At 36.7% G+C, this 15,597-nt stretch overlaps 2 protein-coding genes across 8 annotated transcripts in view; one reads left to right on the top strand and one right to left on the bottom strand.

The window, feature by feature from the left end:
• unc80 (unc80, NALCN channel complex subunit) overlaps window positions 1–14,277 on the top strand; it is a 58,348-nt gene extending 44,071 nt beyond the window's left edge. For 5 of the 7 annotated variants that reach the window (XM_087354463.1, XM_087354466.1, XM_022084599.2 and 2 more), the window contains 15 exons: window positions 166–340; window positions 775–927; window positions 1,429–1,632; window positions 2,244–2,360; window positions 2,644–2,787; window positions 3,445–3,568; window positions 3,733–3,945; window positions 4,502–4,686; window positions 5,194–5,359; window positions 6,304–6,474; window positions 8,272–8,490; window positions 11,540–11,674; window positions 11,851–12,005; window positions 12,733–13,044; window positions 13,369–14,277. In XM_087354463.1, the coding sequence (XP_087210589.1) occupies window positions 166–340; window positions 775–927; window positions 1,429–1,632; window positions 2,244–2,360; window positions 2,644–2,787; window positions 3,445–3,568; window positions 3,733–3,945; window positions 4,502–4,686; window positions 5,194–5,359; window positions 6,304–6,474; window positions 8,272–8,490; window positions 11,540–11,674; window positions 11,851–12,005; window positions 12,733–13,044; window positions 13,369–13,701 (2,806 nt within the window). In that variant the 3' untranslated portion in view covers window positions 13,702–14,277. The remainder of the gene's footprint in view (window positions 1–165; window positions 341–774; window positions 928–1,428; window positions 1,633–2,243; window positions 2,361–2,643; window positions 2,788–3,444; window positions 3,569–3,732; window positions 3,946–4,501; window positions 4,687–5,193; window positions 5,360–6,303; window positions 6,475–8,271; window positions 8,491–11,539; window positions 11,675–11,850; window positions 12,006–12,732; window positions 13,045–13,368) is intronic. The other 2 variants (XM_087354467.1, XM_087354468.1) reach the window with 2 other exon arrangements.
• On the bottom strand, window positions 13,978–15,017 carry LOC147872860 (DNA (cytosine-5)-methyltransferase 3B-like). The gene is made up of 2 exons (XM_087354476.1): window positions 14,887–15,017; window positions 13,978–14,453 (listed from the first exon to the last, which is right to left on the bottom strand). Exons 1-2 carry the CDS (start codon window positions 14,918–14,920, stop codon window positions 14,191–14,193), a joined length of 297 nt encoding a protein of 98 aa, XP_087210602.1. The 5' UTR covers window positions 14,921–15,017; the 3' UTR covers window positions 13,978–14,190.
• Between the last annotated feature and the right edge of the window lie 580 nt (window positions 15,018–15,597).

Genomic DNA, 15,597 nt, shown 5'->3' on the forward strand with positions numbered 1-15,597 from the left:
CAGTGATTTTTTGGCAGTGTTGTTTTCTATAGATGGTTACAGATTGGAAGCCTTATTCACTAATTTATTTAAGTATTTACTTTGATCATTTAAATATGAAGAATATATTTGTGATATGGTCTTGTGTATTTAAGTACTGTGTAACAGAGTTTCAATTATCTGCAGGAATTACAATGGCCCACAGAGGGCAAGTCCTGAGCACAAGGGCTCAAGTCAGCGTAATTACAGCCGAGGTCCCTATTCTCCTGCGTTTGAGTTTGAGGAGGACTCGCACTCTAGATATGTGAGTGACCACAGTAGAAGCAAAATCATTTATGAACGAGACAAGGAAGATTCTGAGGTAAAGCTAATTTAATTCTATTAAACAAACCTATGTATTTTCATGCTATACAAATGCCTCTTGTAAATACATCAGAGAGCTGATGGCTTGTACAGTTCTTTCAGGGCTGTAATTCAGAAAGAAAACTTCTGCAGAGGCATGTTAATGTGAACTTTATACAGTGTTTTGCTATGTAAGACTCATGTCCATATTTGTACAGACAATTCAGATTCACTCTGTTTATGTCTTTATATGTGCATATGTGTCTGTTGTGTGCGCGCGCATGCACAGATTTCTAAACGTACTCATGAATGCGTGTTATGTGCATGCGTAGGAATATGAACAAAAGGTAGAAAGATTCTGTTATTTTGTAATACCCATAAAAGCAATCAAACCGGGCCTGATTCTGGGAAGGATGATAATGATCGTGTTGAGTCTTACGATTATGGTTGCAGGTGCTGCGAAGTGAATTTCGACGTCCACGGGATATTCTCCTGTCCATGGTAGCAGAGTTTCACACAAAGTGCACAGTTCGGTTGAATGAGATCAACAAGAAATCAGGCCAGGATAGCAAGACCATCGAGCTTCTGGACATCAAGTCACATGTGGTACGTACGTGCATTCAAACCTTGTTTCTGATTGAATATCTCTGCTGTGAAATGTCTGCCTTGCATTCATTCATAGGCAGTATTTTCTTGCTGAGGTTAGGCCTCATCTACACTGAAACAACTCCCAGTTGTTAAATTTATCAGTAAATTAAATCCTGGTTCATCTTCTAAACAAGCAACCATCAACCAAAGTCACTGTGTGATTAACACTGCCAGTTGCTTGGCCAAACAGCAGGTTGCACTGAAGTTGAATTGTAACTGAACCAGTGTAAACAGAGCAGTTCTTTTGTGTGTGTCAGGCTAAGGGTAACTACATTTGTGTTGAAGTTGAGTTAAATCTCCATTGATGATTGTTGTTAGTATTCTGTTGAAAATGGTTGGCTGAGAGATAAACCAGGGGCATAATACGTTGGAATGCGTGTCTTCACACTCACTTTCAAGTATTTAAAGGTCACTCGTACCCTGGAAATAATATATTCCTGAATTGTTCTGTCTGTACAGCGCCTAGCTGACATCGCTCACAGTCTTCTAAAAGTTTCTCCATATGACCCAGATACAATGGCATGTCGAGGTCTCCAACATTACATGAGCGATATACTGCCCTCGACTGAGTGGACTAACGAGGCGATGAGGCCGGCATTAATCTCCATCCTTCGAAGACTCGACAAAACTTTCAACAAGATATACAAGAAACCATCTATTAGGGTCTGTGTTTAGTTTTGTAACTGAAAACTGAAATTTAAGTTCGCTTACGCACGTGATAGTCTACTTATTTGTGTACTATCTGTGTGACAGGTATGCGTAAAGTCTCCATGAGTTGCTTGCAATTCCTTGAAATGTATTTAAAAACAAACAATAGAATGATGGTGATAGCAATGCACAAACAACATTTCAGGTTGTCCACAAATTTTGTGTGTATTGTGCCAATCACTGGGTTTGTGTAGGCACCTGATGATTACCTACTTCCTAGGGGGTGGTTGTAAAATGCAATAAACAGACTTCGACAGGCCAATAAGGTGTTTTTTTTTACTTGTGTTAAAACATAAAGAACACATTAAAGTGAATGATAATAACATAATGGGAAATCTTGTGCTATGTGGCTTCACCTAGTATTGTTAGCGTAAGGAGGTTATGGTGAGCTGTACGTATAGCTCAGATGTGGGGAAAAAAAAATTGATACAGAGGTTTTGGTGAGAAGGCATTTAATAAAATGAGTGTTTGGAAGATTGAAATTGACATGTGCTAAAATATCTTAGGTCACTGTTCCAGCAAGTGTTTGTGTTAAATATGCTACTCATTTTGACTTTGTATTATAGCGTCATACAGATTGGGAGGCTGCAGCTGGATTACTGAAGGGCATTTATGAGACTCTTGCCCGTTACCCGTACTTAGTTCATATGCAGCACCTCAAAACTCTCATTAACACATGCCAGGTAAGGTTAGAAGTGCATATGTGTGTATCAGTATTATGAGACATGTTTTTGGTTACATCCTATTAATTTTTTTCTTATAGGAGTAAGGGGATTTTGACCTTCACGCTACAGTCCTGCTGACCAAATTCTGTTCCTCTGTGATAAATAAATGTATTGCAAAAACTAAATTATACTTTTAATCCTGTATAACAGTACTCAACTATGCTATAACATATATAATACATAGAATGATATAGTGTAAGATTCAACTCTGTATTTTGTGTATTATCTGCCTTCATTTCAGGCTCTGATAGTTGGAGAGACAACATCTGCTGGCATGGGTGAATGTATGCCTTCAGCCACAGCTGCTCTGATGTGCCAAGTTCCACCTCCGCACTTCTGCTCAACTGTTGTCCGCCTCATAGCATTGCAGATATTGGCAGTAGGCGTAAGGAGGACCCCTTTTAATTTGCTTCTTAACGCATGTCCTGGATATCAGAAATGTATACAAAATTTTGGTCAGAAAACATGAAGGGAAGAGACAGTGATATTCATTTACTTGTTTTATTAAACTTTTAATTTATTTTGTCTGTACTAATTATATTCTATTTCCCTTCTTTTCTTTATATTATATTCTTTGTTCCCTCCTATCCTCATTCTGCATATAGTATTTTCTGTTCCCTTCTCTCACTGGCTCACTTGCTTTGCCATTCCTCACTCGTCTCCTCCCCCCTCTCCCCGCTCAGCCTTGATTTGGCTGAGGCTGTGCATTGTCCACCCTGCTCCTGTATCAAACCTAATTTTCTTCATATGGCTTACTCATCACCCTGATGAAGGAGGCTGTAAACTCCAGTGAAATGGCATTATCTGCCTGACTGCATGGCACAGCGTCGCAGAATACAGCCATCTTTGCAGTCATCACTGAAAGCCTGAAATCCCAGCATGAAAATTTTTGTTTAACTGAATACGAGTACTTTTACATTTTAATTAAATACCAATTTTTGTGCTGCCCTTGAACTTTTTTTCCCCATCAAAATCGTATTGTGATGTCCACCTTTAAGCGTAAAAACTTATTAACAAGCTGCTTTTGTTTCACGCGTTCCAGGAAACGTATTCTTTAGAGCAGGTGTGTGGTGGTAATTCCACGTTCCCAACTCATGAAAAGACAGAGAATATGCTTATGAATCTTCTCATGCCTTTGTGCCTCCGTGTTGGTAGCGGCAGAAAAGGTAAATTCATGACTAAAAATTATTATGAAAGAAGCCATTTTAACATTACCTCTGAAATGGTTAAATTGGTTTGTTGTGATACAATTGAATTGTAGTAATGAAGTAAAAAAAACAACTTATTCTAGTAATAATTTTGTGTATGAAGTATGTTTCTGTTATTGTAGATGTACCTCATATGAGACAGGTAGACATCAGCTTTGCTCTGACTGTTGTACTCCATGCCATGAACCCACCTGCTAGCAAGACAGCTCCTGTTACGGCCCAGAACATCAAGACTGCGTCTGAGATGAGAGCTGGGAGCCTCACTTATAGTGGCAGAGGTGACAACAAGAAGGAACACAAAGTATCCAGTTTACTGTTTAAAGTTTCATTTCTCGGTATGTTTCAATATAACATAATTTATGAAATACTGAATGTAGGTTTTGTGTTTTCGTGTTGATTTGGTCCATTGTGTATAATTAAAGCATTGGATTACTTTGTTGCAGAACATGTTAACGAAATATACACAGCTACAGCCTATAAATTATAAAGTATAATTCAGAAAGTAAGACTTGAAATTTTTTTACAGTGATGTTAATGTCAATGCTGATGTTGGTTGTTGCACCATGTAATTAGTTTAGCCGTGTACCAACATTTCGTTGGAACATCGGCATATGGCCAAAATACTATGTGATGCGGCAACCCAAGATTATATAGCTGAGAAGCCTGTTCAGTGTACTTTACATAATTTATTTATAAAATTTATTATTCACTTTACTCTAATTTATAATGACTACTTTTAGAGTAAGTGAGGTTATTCATAATTTATCAGTTTCATGAACATAAACATATTGAATATTATACATTTGCACTGATTCAGTAAGATTAAATAAATTTGAAGATTTTTCACTTTTACTTCCAGATTGTAAATGTTGTTTATTGTGTTTGTTACAGCTCTGAAAATAATGATTATCTGCTTTGAAGGTGAAATGGTTGCCGATTGGCCACGCATAGCACGGACAATCAGAGACCTTGGCAAACGCAATGAAGCTGGTTCCATTTGGTGGAATTTCATAGATTTTGTTGTGTCACAGAGAATACCACTTTTTGTACTGCTGCAGCATTACATCCTGTTTAAGGTCAGAAACTGCAGTTTCCTAAATTTATGTAAAATTATTGATCTCTGTATGAGTTTACTGCCTCCCCCTCTCATAAACATAATTTCATAATTGTTTTGTAATTTTTTATACGAGTCATTATGGAAGGCGAGTATAGCAGATTATGTCGAGATTCTCTGCTAATACTATATTCAGGCTTAGACTTTCCACTCAGGAAATATATACTATTATTACATATACTACTGGATTTAGTTTTCTGAGGACTTCATTTCACTTTCCATATGCACTCTACATATTAAAACGGATGGAAAATTCTTGTACCTGCTTCTCAAGATCACTACAGCACTACTTATTTCATGTTAAGTTGTAGTTCCTGAACTTCTGATAGTGTTTACTGTAAACTTGGCCACATGGGAATTGCATCGATTGTTTAATTCAAGTCCAACAATTTAACATATTTATTTATTAATTACAAAATGCGTGAATGTGTACCGTTCATAAGCAAAGAATTCTATCCGTTGCTTATAGCTTTGTCAGCCTCCAGTGACGGACCATGAACGCTACCTTCAGTTTCTTATCAGAGAGAAGCTCAAAGGATTCAACTTGCCCATTGTGAAGTGTAAGGGTATGCTGCTTATGGACCTGGCACACGAGATGAAGGAGCTAAAAGAGGAATTAGAAGATCACAGATATGGTTAGTAGTACCTTTAGTTTATAACTTTATACTGAAACAATATTCACTATACATTTAACATTCTGTGACCTGAATTTCTGAGTAAATGGAAGGTTAAAAGAAGACCAAGTCATATGTTACTTGCATAATCTTCTCAGTGGGTCAGTGATTGATGTCTTTGCATTAAAATTATATGAACTGTTAGGAGTACATGCAGTAATTGAAAGTTTACTAAACAGTTGTCAGCCAGCCAACACATCTCTATTACAAGGATCATTTGGTTCATATTGTTTACAGAAATGATTGCTGTTTACTCTGAGAATCATATAAAGCATATATATACACACATTGGGTTCTGTCATAATGTTGTTTACTGATTTCTTTAAAATCTGCGTTGTGTCGAAGCAATGCATTTATCAGACCAACCAAATAGATGCACGAATAGTGGATGTTCATGGCACACATTAGTCCCTAATGATACAACCATGAATGCTGATATTTTACATCATTTTACACCATCAGCAAAGTGTAAAGAATGTAACAACTTCTAGTGGTTTGATGAATGTGGTCAGAGCTCTTTGTTTCGTAGTGAGCAGCTGGAAGGTTAAACATGTGTTGTAACAGTACAGGAATGCCTTTTTGCGCAGTAATATCTTCTTTTCCAGAAATTGTAGACCTAGGAAGTTCCAGAGATTATTTACAGTTTGATGGGGGATTCAGTCATTCTGAGACAAAACAGACTTTCATAAACAATGGAAATTTTTGTATATGGTCAGTGTGAGTCTACTTTGAAATAAATGACTGGAAAGAGTATTTGGATCTGAAAAAAATCAGGCACAGAAAATTTTAGTCAGACTTCAATAAGTCCACTGGGATTTGATCTGTTTATCTTCCACCTCAGTTTAATTCCTTCTCTGATGAACTAGATAAAGAAAGGGATACAAAAAAATTAAAAATTGTGTCAGACATTCAACAAGGGCACCATGGTCCAGGTCAACCCACTGAAGGGGGAGCAGGGCCACACCAGCGTCAACAGCGGCCTTCAGTCATTGACCTGCTGACAGGTGACCATGGTACAGGAAAGGATTCCATGGCTAAACCTGATACTACCACAACCAGTCAGCCAGCTCGTCAAGGTGAGTTGAAAATATAACTATTCTTAAAACATTTGAAGAATGATTATTTTTTATGTTTATATTGGGAAATGGATTTTATTCTGTAACAATACTATGCAATGTGCCTACCAACAGTTTATTTCCCTTTTGAGTGAAATAGTTTGTTCTCCTAGATTTAACATAAAGGGTGCTTGCTATTTTAAATTTTCTACCAGCAAGTGTTTCTTATAATGTAGAAATTTGAGGCAACGACATGAAATTGAGTTGAAGGATGTGATCATATTTAGGTCAGTCCGCGAGTTGTTTTATCATTTCACTTTTGGTATTAATTTGTAACTTTAATCGAGTAAAGGTTAAGAATATTTACTCATTTTGCTGTGGATTAATTAAGATCACTTCAATTAAAGCATGAGCCTGAGAGATAGTTAATTCTATATTATATATATTCAGCTGAATATCTCATTGTGTGGAATGTAACTTTTCTCTAAGCAGCTCCACTACATGCTACTTGTTTGTTGTAGTGATCACTGATTGAATATGGCAGTTATAGCAGAGTAATCTTTGAGGTTAGAATTTGTGTAACTGCACATTTAAGCCAGATTGCATTTTTTTGAATAAACATTGTCTCCACATCAAAGAATTTGTTACTTTCATTACGCTACTCCGTATTGTATGCACATCAGCATTGTAAACTCGTGTTTCAAATTCAGTTTTTTCAACAAACCTTTAGGAAGAAGATGTCAACTCAGTTATGTTCTCTGATGGGCCTCGGATTCAGCACTGCATTGCCCACAGGGGTAGGCCTCGGAAAATGAGTCTGAGACTAATTGGGAATCATACATTTGTGGTGCAAGTAAATTACGTCAGTCAACTTCACTGAGTTTCAGTGCCACATCTCATTATTAGTTACATTATCATTATATTACTTTCTCTGTTCATAGTCATTGGGTTTTAAATATGTTGCAATAATTTATTAATTCAGAACATAACCTACAAAATATGTTTTGTTTTATATGGTTTTTCCCAAATAACTTCACACCCACTCATATATTAATATGGGCTTTCTTTTCTCTTTCTTCATCCTTGTCCCTCTTATTAAATCAGGTGGTAATCTGAGACTCATTATGACACCTAACTTTTAAACAGCTGAACTCAGTCAATTTTGTAATTGTGGACTCTTTGTGCTTCAAGAAAAGAAAGATTTTATACTTCTAGCCAGGTATTGGTGTACTGTTATCAGAGTTAGTCTTAACATTGTGTATATGCTTGCATATTTATGTAATAATTATGTGACGCTCCTAACCTCAATGGTTGATTTCACAACACTTGAAAAAATAATTTGTATGAGTAATCTTGTATTTCGCCACGGTGGTCTAGCGGTCAGAACACTAGCCTTGTAAGCCTGGGGTCCCGGGTTCAATTCCCGGTGGTGCTCAAATTTATAACTTGTGTTGGGCAAGGCCGTGGTCTAGGCATCACGGAATTTCCCTCCGGGGGCTTCCCCGGTTTCTCCGTGGCATCCCAACAATTACTCCACTCACACACAGAAGAAGGCAATGGCAAACCACTTCTGATCATCTCTGCCAAGATGTATATATGTATGAGCAGGTCCCTGACAACCTGAAGAGGTTGGAAGGATCCTGTTCATAATATATGGACCTGTCGTCAGACAGAACACTACAAATAAAAATAAATCTTGTATTCTGGGTGACAACTACAAAACTTAAATCTAGTAGTTGGTACCTACGATTCTGAACCTAACATATGGAGAATGGCTACCACTAAGTTGGTGTTGGTTCGTTGTTCTCCCCAACTCAGTTCTTCCCGTAACGCAAGCCCGGAATCGCTGGAATGTTGCTGCTAAGCTAGCGTGTGTTATGGCTGCTGCAGAATCAGTGTCAAGTGTGAGTTTTGGGTCAAGTCATTCAGCAGCCACAGCAGCACGTGGCACTGGGGAAACCATAGGTGGTGGGGTTGGGTTTACCCAGACCTCCACCCCAGCAAACTCGCTGGTGGCCCCCAAACTGCCATTAACAGGTACCATTGACAGAAAAACAAAAATGGCAGAGCGATGTTTCGCTGTAGTTGGCATTCCATAGGAAGTAGTCTGTAACAGAAATTGGCATGGAAATTGGAATGGATATAGTCTAAACATCTATTTGAATGTAAGCCTGCCCTAGCGTAGATTACGTATGCTATCCTATGTAGCTTAGTTTCGCATTATTTTCTCCTTATAAAATTTAACTTTGTATAATATACCAGAAGTTATGGAATTTACAGCATTTTGTGTACCACTGTAGTTGTGTAATAGTAATAACATTAGATTTGTTTAAATGACGCTGTTTGTATGCTGTAATATATTAGCTGCTTTTTAATAACATACCTTGAAACAAATAAATCAAATTCAAGCATTCTTTTTAAGTAACTTAATATGTAATTACATTAAATTTTGTATATTTGAGCCTTCAGGCAAATCTTGATGCTGACTCAATAAGAAATAAAATTCCATTGTTAAACTGTTAATAGTGATCTGTGGTTCATTCTGATTCTCATTTAAGTTCCTAATACCCTTTCTGGAAGGCAACATTTTACTTCAAAACATGTTGCATTTTTATTAAGATAATATTGGAATTAAATTCCCAAATTAAATAATTTAAAACTAATTTAAATGCAGACATTAATATTCAAGGAGTGAATAAACAAACATTTTACAGTATTTAAATGAAATTAGATTTTTTCACAATAATTTTCATTTAAAATATAGTCTGTAATTACTTGAATGTTAAAAATGTAGTGCAGGTAAGGAAATTTGGTTAACTTAAGTGCATTCTTCTATCAGTAGTCAGTAGTGCTAGTTCTGTTACACTGTGAAATGAGAAGCAATAATAAAATAGTGATAGCTCAGAGTGTCTTTCTGATAAGGAAAGTACAATTAATAACAAAATTTTTTACTTTATACACACACTTTTTCTGTGATAGACAACAGAGGCATGGCTAGCTAATTGAAATATTTGGGCTCAGTTTCATACCCTGAGATTCTCATAATTAAAATGTGCAATCACAATTGTCATGTCCTAATTAAAGATGTATTGTAGTATGTACAGATTAAAATAGATATTTTATCAAACTACATGAGGAAAATGATCCAAGTTATATAGCACATCAGGTGAATTTAACTCTTAGCTATGCCATTTAAAGTTACTGTTTCCTAATGCTATGGCAAGGGACATTTTATTATGTGTTCTTATTTGTAAGAACACAAAAGAGATTCAGAACATTATCAGATACGTTCAAGACACTGGCTGCGTGTGGCAGTACCTAGTGATACCCCTGAGAACATGATTCTGATTGCAGCTGCATACCATTACAGTCAGACTTCATAACATTCTTTATACAGTAGTGCATTCTAGCATGAAATGAGATGTAATATCAGTTTAGAAGCATGTAGATAAATTATAGTTTCAGTTTGTATTTATAGGTACATACTTAGTAGTTATAGTCATATTTTATTCATATAAACATTGTATGAAATGCATTTTACTTAAATTCTTTTATTATTAACATTTTCTTCAGCTTTAAAAGACTTGATTTAATTGAATCTAGTTACATAATCTGGCACACTGTTATAACTACCAACTTTTGACTAATGTTTTGGAATGAATACTCTTAAATTCCATCTGAACAAATATTTTGAAAAAAGGAAAACTTTTGCTAGAACTCATAGTGCCAGTCAGAAGAATTAATCTAAGATGATGTGGTACCAGATAGAAAATTTAAATTACCTACCACACAAAGAATCTTTCGTGATTGTTAAGGGAAATAAGAAAGTTATGCGTAAGAAAGTAGATGTTGGTATTTCTTTGTCGCTTCAAAGATAAGTAAGAAGTAATTGCTTGTTTTTAGTTTTTATTTCAATGTCTTCAAAGACAAGATATATTTATTTGTGAATAAAGGTACTTCCACAATAGTTTCATAATGGTTCAGTATTTGCTTCGCTTATAGAAAAGCTTGCAGTGATTTTGGCTTCTTCATAAAGAAACTGTTGCTTAGATGATAGTTGTTCTGCTCAGGACTTGCATCATAATACAGAAACTGCGACTAATTTCTTGTATTCCGTTTCAGGAAAACCAAATATGCAATGAATGGTGTCTGTGGATCACATAAATTATTTCAGGTTGCTGTTATTTTTGGCAGCATGTTTTTATAAGCTATAATGTAATTGTAAAATTAATTATATGAACAGAATTATAAATTACTTTTAATATAATGCTGTATATTCAAATTATTCTTTCTGTTCATTAAGAGGGTTTTCCATTCTCAAATTTTTATCATTTAGAAAAGCTTCAAAGCCTGCCTAAATAACATCAGAAAAACACTTTAACTGGAAATTATGAATCAGATCATCCATACACAGTTCTGATTATACCATCAGATTACTCAGGCATAATAAATAAATATTGACATATTAATTTTAATGTAGTGTTGACATGTTAATTAACATGGTTTCCTTCCCAGTCATAACACTGAATTTATTCGAATGTAGCTGTAACATTGCTGTATATATGAATCTTATAACACAGCATGGTTATGTATATATCTGATGCCTCCAGATGTGGTCTGTGATGACCTTCCTGTCCTCCGCGCACCTAAACAAGGGCATAGAATCCGTATGTGCTGTGGAAGCACTTGTATGACAAATTATGTTACTCCCAGTAATAGGGTGATCATGAGAATTATTGCCAGCAGTTGACCTACATGTCACATGACTCTGAACCAAAATGGTCTTGTAGTATATTTTACTTTACTGATGTTTTATCTTTGGCAGAGATGAAAGATTCAGTCCGTGAGCAGCGGAATCTGCACGTAGATGTGGACCAGACACTGAAACCAGAACCCCCTGAATGAGAACATGGTGTCTTTCCCCAAAACTGCTGGGTCTTCCACAGTGTGAATACATGTTTATAGTAGTTTGCTGTTCTGGAAACCGAGTCGTAGTTTTTTACGCCCTTAATCTGTCCCTGGGAAGTGTGATTCATGAAGCTGTTAGTCACACTGCCTTAGCCTGTTTTCATGTGGCATGTTTCAGACAAGTCCCAACAATCTTCCTCTTCTTCTGCTAGCGATGAACGTAAATTGTCAAGTCAAAAGTTTGACGCTTCTTTACCACAGCAGAAAACATCCATTCGATTTGTCTCTTCTGTAGAATGTAAACATTCTTCAGGTAAAATGAATTGTATTTATCCTAAAAATATTGCATGTAAATATTTCTATTGTATGTTGTAGAAATCTTGAACTCCACAGACACTTGTTGATTGTTACAGTTTTTTAGCATTACTTATAATGTAGTAATAATTATTTTTATAATGATGCTAGTGCTTCACGTGTGTACATGTTCAGGGGAAACATCAAGCACTCCTCTGAGTCCCAGTAGCCCGGCTGACGAAAGTTCGGGTGAGTTGAGCGGGCATCCCAACAAGCCACGTCTCCAGCGCTCCAAAGCTCAGAGCAGGAACACTTTCAGACTTCGGAGGAGTAGGAAAAGCCGTATTGAGGTAGGAACCTGAAGTTATCGGGGAGAACAGCAACAAATTAAATTGTATTCACGCTGAAGTTAAGATTGAAAGCATTCAGGAAATGTGGGAATCCATTCAGTTCACATCAGTTATATTTTAATCTCCTTTCTCAAAATATCTTAAACTTTGTTTTCTTGTTTCGTGTGGATTTAAAGTTTGAGGTTAGATCAGAGATAGAAGGGAGATTTGGATAGTTTTTGGAAAAGAGTGTAGAAATAAATTGAGAATGGATACAAAAAGGGAATGGAGACCCTTGCAAATTTTAATCTTCACCTAATAATGATCGATGATCTTACAGGTGAGATATGCTAGAAACAATAAACGTTGATAGGAAAACTATGAAAGAAGTGACTATGTAGGAGATACATGTGTAAGGAAGATGATGTTGAAACAATACGTTGTGAAGGTGTGAATTAAGCTGTGATTACAGTAAAGAATTTTTAGGTTTATAAAACCAGGAAAGATGGTTTACTTCCGACTGAACAACTGTGTACTGTGTGTCATGGAATTAGTTACACAAAATGTACAGCGTAAACTGAATGTTATCCATGAATCATGACTTTTGTTGCAGTTAAAAATACTCTTTAACTTCACTCAGTGGAACATTTATAATCTGATGACATCTCTCGTCATAAGTTGTACTTTGGCTCACGTCTGATATTGCACCTCAAAAATTAAGAAAATGCAATGTTCTTTTCATTTGAAGGTATCCCACATTAAGGTTGAACCATCTGAGCTATCAGTTGAAGATAAACAAGAACAAGAAAATTTTCCAAAGCAACAACAACAACAACAACAACAACAAAAACAAAAACTGCTTTCACAACAACAGCAGAAGCAGGCATCAACAGCTGACATTCCATCAAGACAGCCAGCTGTTGTGCCAGTCAGTTCAGCAGCTGCAACTTGCCAGCAGCTGCCCAGTGCATCTGTGTTATGTGCACGGCGGCTATCTGTTCGCCAGTCTCGCTCTTCTGACAATGCTCATTCCTCTGTTGCTGATGTATCATGGGATGAGGTTGGTATTCGTTGTGCGTGTGTTTATAGTTCGAAGCGTATTGTGGTACTTTTTGCTGAGATTGTCTTATTTTCCTAATGGGCATTTTAATAAATTCATGTCCCACCTATGACATAGGTGACATGCTGTACTAGTGGTTACAAACAAAACTCCAAGATTGTAGTGTAGCATCTTGGTGTGTTATGTTGATTCTTGCTTCTTGTTTTTTATGTAATTAATTTCATACACTCAATTACCATTCCATTCATAAAACGACCTGTTTTGGTACATTGTGGCTATCATCAGGTTCAATTACGTGCTTTCATGTCACTGCACTGTCGGCAGGTGTCACAGACTTCAAGTACTTCAGGGTACAGGGAGTCATACAGTCTACTCATGATGGCACTGGAAGGTCCTCCTACACCCACCGGTGTTGTTGCCGCGACATCCGTCAATAATAGGGCTTCCCAGCCACCACTGGCTTCTCCTGATGTTCATGATCTGCCATCCACCAGCAGTGCCGCTACCAACCAAATGGCTGCAGAGGGTAGTTCACCGGAATCTTCCATCAATAGCGGAGAAGACTTGGCACTGCTTGAACATTCTGTTCCTCATTCTTCATCACTGCATTCTCTGTTCATGGCATTTGAACCTCAGGATGAAGACACACTTATTTAAGTACTGAATCAAACAGCTTGATTGTTATCATCTGATCAAGAAATTCCCTGTTTTTATTGAACACCATGTTTACAGAAGCCCAACATTGAAACCTATCCTGAACCAGTTGTGTCCACTCAATCCCCTCACATTCTCCTCCAGAAAAGTTTAATTCGTTGTTATTCTCATGCTTTATTTCCCGACTCATCTATTCCTTTGAGCTCTCCTGATCAAATTTGTGTCATGTCAGCGACAAGATCTCAGGAAACAAAGTGGTTTTAAAGAATAGTTCTCTAGTACTGGATTTGAATTTTATTTTAAAATAAATTTTTAAAGATATTTTAAAAGAACAATATGAAATAAAAATTACATAATCTAATCTTCTAACAGGATTCAAGTTTGAGTCGACTTCAGTAAGGCCACTGCCTCAGTTTTGCTGTTTGTTCTTGTATCACTGGCTAAATGTTGACCACGTACATTCAATTATGATACTGGACAACTGATTTTAGGTCATTCTAGCTGCTTTGTGTGGTCATTTTTTCCCCATTTTACACTTTTCTGCCCTTCACACTTGAAATAAAACTTCAGTGGTTGTAAGATGTGTTTCACCACAGGTACACTCCATGCTCTGCCCAGAAGTTGTTGTCGTTTACTGAAGTGAAGATTCCCAGTGTCTGTGTAATGGAGTGGTAAACCAAAGACAACTTCCAGTTCTGTCATCCATAGTGTGTCCATGTTCCCATTCATATTCGCACGAAATATCCTATTCTTACCTGAAATACCAAATAAATACCAACAGTAGTTAATTTTCGGCATAGGAATGTAAATTACAGACTGGAGTTCGGGGCAGCAAAAAGTATTACCTTTCTGTAGGATTTGAGGTTTTCATGGCAGTGAGTCTGAAGATGGCTGTCTTCTGGGCTGTTGTGCCATGTAGTTCGGTAGAAGTTTACCAGATTACATGGCGCAACAACCCAGAAGACAGCAATCTTCATTACCTTTCTCTTCAAAAATTCGTGATAAGGAACTTTTTAACAAGTCCAAAAACATTTATTTATTTGTTTATTTGCCTTAGACAGAGAGAAGCTCTCCGATTATAAGAGGCTCCCACAGTGTAATACAATACACGACTGCTCTAGGATTACAGAAAAACAAAAGAATCACATACTTCTAACTGTATGGATTGTGAAGCGTAATGTCACTCACCCTGAAGAAGAGAGTTTGACCTGGCATCAGCCATTCATCTAGTTTCACATTGATCTCAGGAAGCACTGTCCTCCCCAAGCCCGGAATGTTGCCTCAGAAAAAACGTGCCTGGCGCTGTGCAGACAACCATGATGCATCAATAACGACTAGATCACAACCTAGGAACCTCCAAACACAATATATTACACATGCAATTTGTCATGAACGTTTCTGTTGTAACTTCGTTACCTAGATATAATATTCCTGAAGCTGCATGGCATTGAAGTAGTGTTTTCCTAGATGTAAGGTCAATTGTATATCTTAGGAATCTTGAAGCAGAAATTTATAGATCTTAGACCTTAGAAATTAAAATATGGGTTGTCATTAACAGAATTACAGACTGTTTTATGTTTCTGGGAAATTAATTTGAATGTTGTGAGACATCTCAGTTTCTGTAGTCAGACAAATCATCATTCAGTACGAGTGCCAGAGTGTGCATTGGTGATGTGACAGTCAGTTTCTACAGAACAGAAAAAAAAGTCCTTTAAAGCCAAGTGGTAAATATATGTCCCACATGCTTGAAGAATGCATTTTTATTTATGTGTTTCATATGATACTCAGTGTACACAGACTAATTTCCTTAAACAGCGTTTGAAAATAAACTACAAAGATGGTTAGATGTTACTTGGCCCTTAATATGTTTCTATAATGACATCAGGCTTTATAATATGT

Source organism: Zootermopsis nevadensis, unplaced genomic scaffold (assembly GCF_977971745.1).
Source record: "Zootermopsis nevadensis isolate Lab colony 2312 unplaced genomic scaffold, Znev_1.0 Znev_ptg000023l, whole genome shotgun sequence".
Lineage (NCBI taxonomy): Eukaryota > Metazoa > Arthropoda > Insecta > Blattodea > Termopsidae > Zootermopsis > Zootermopsis nevadensis.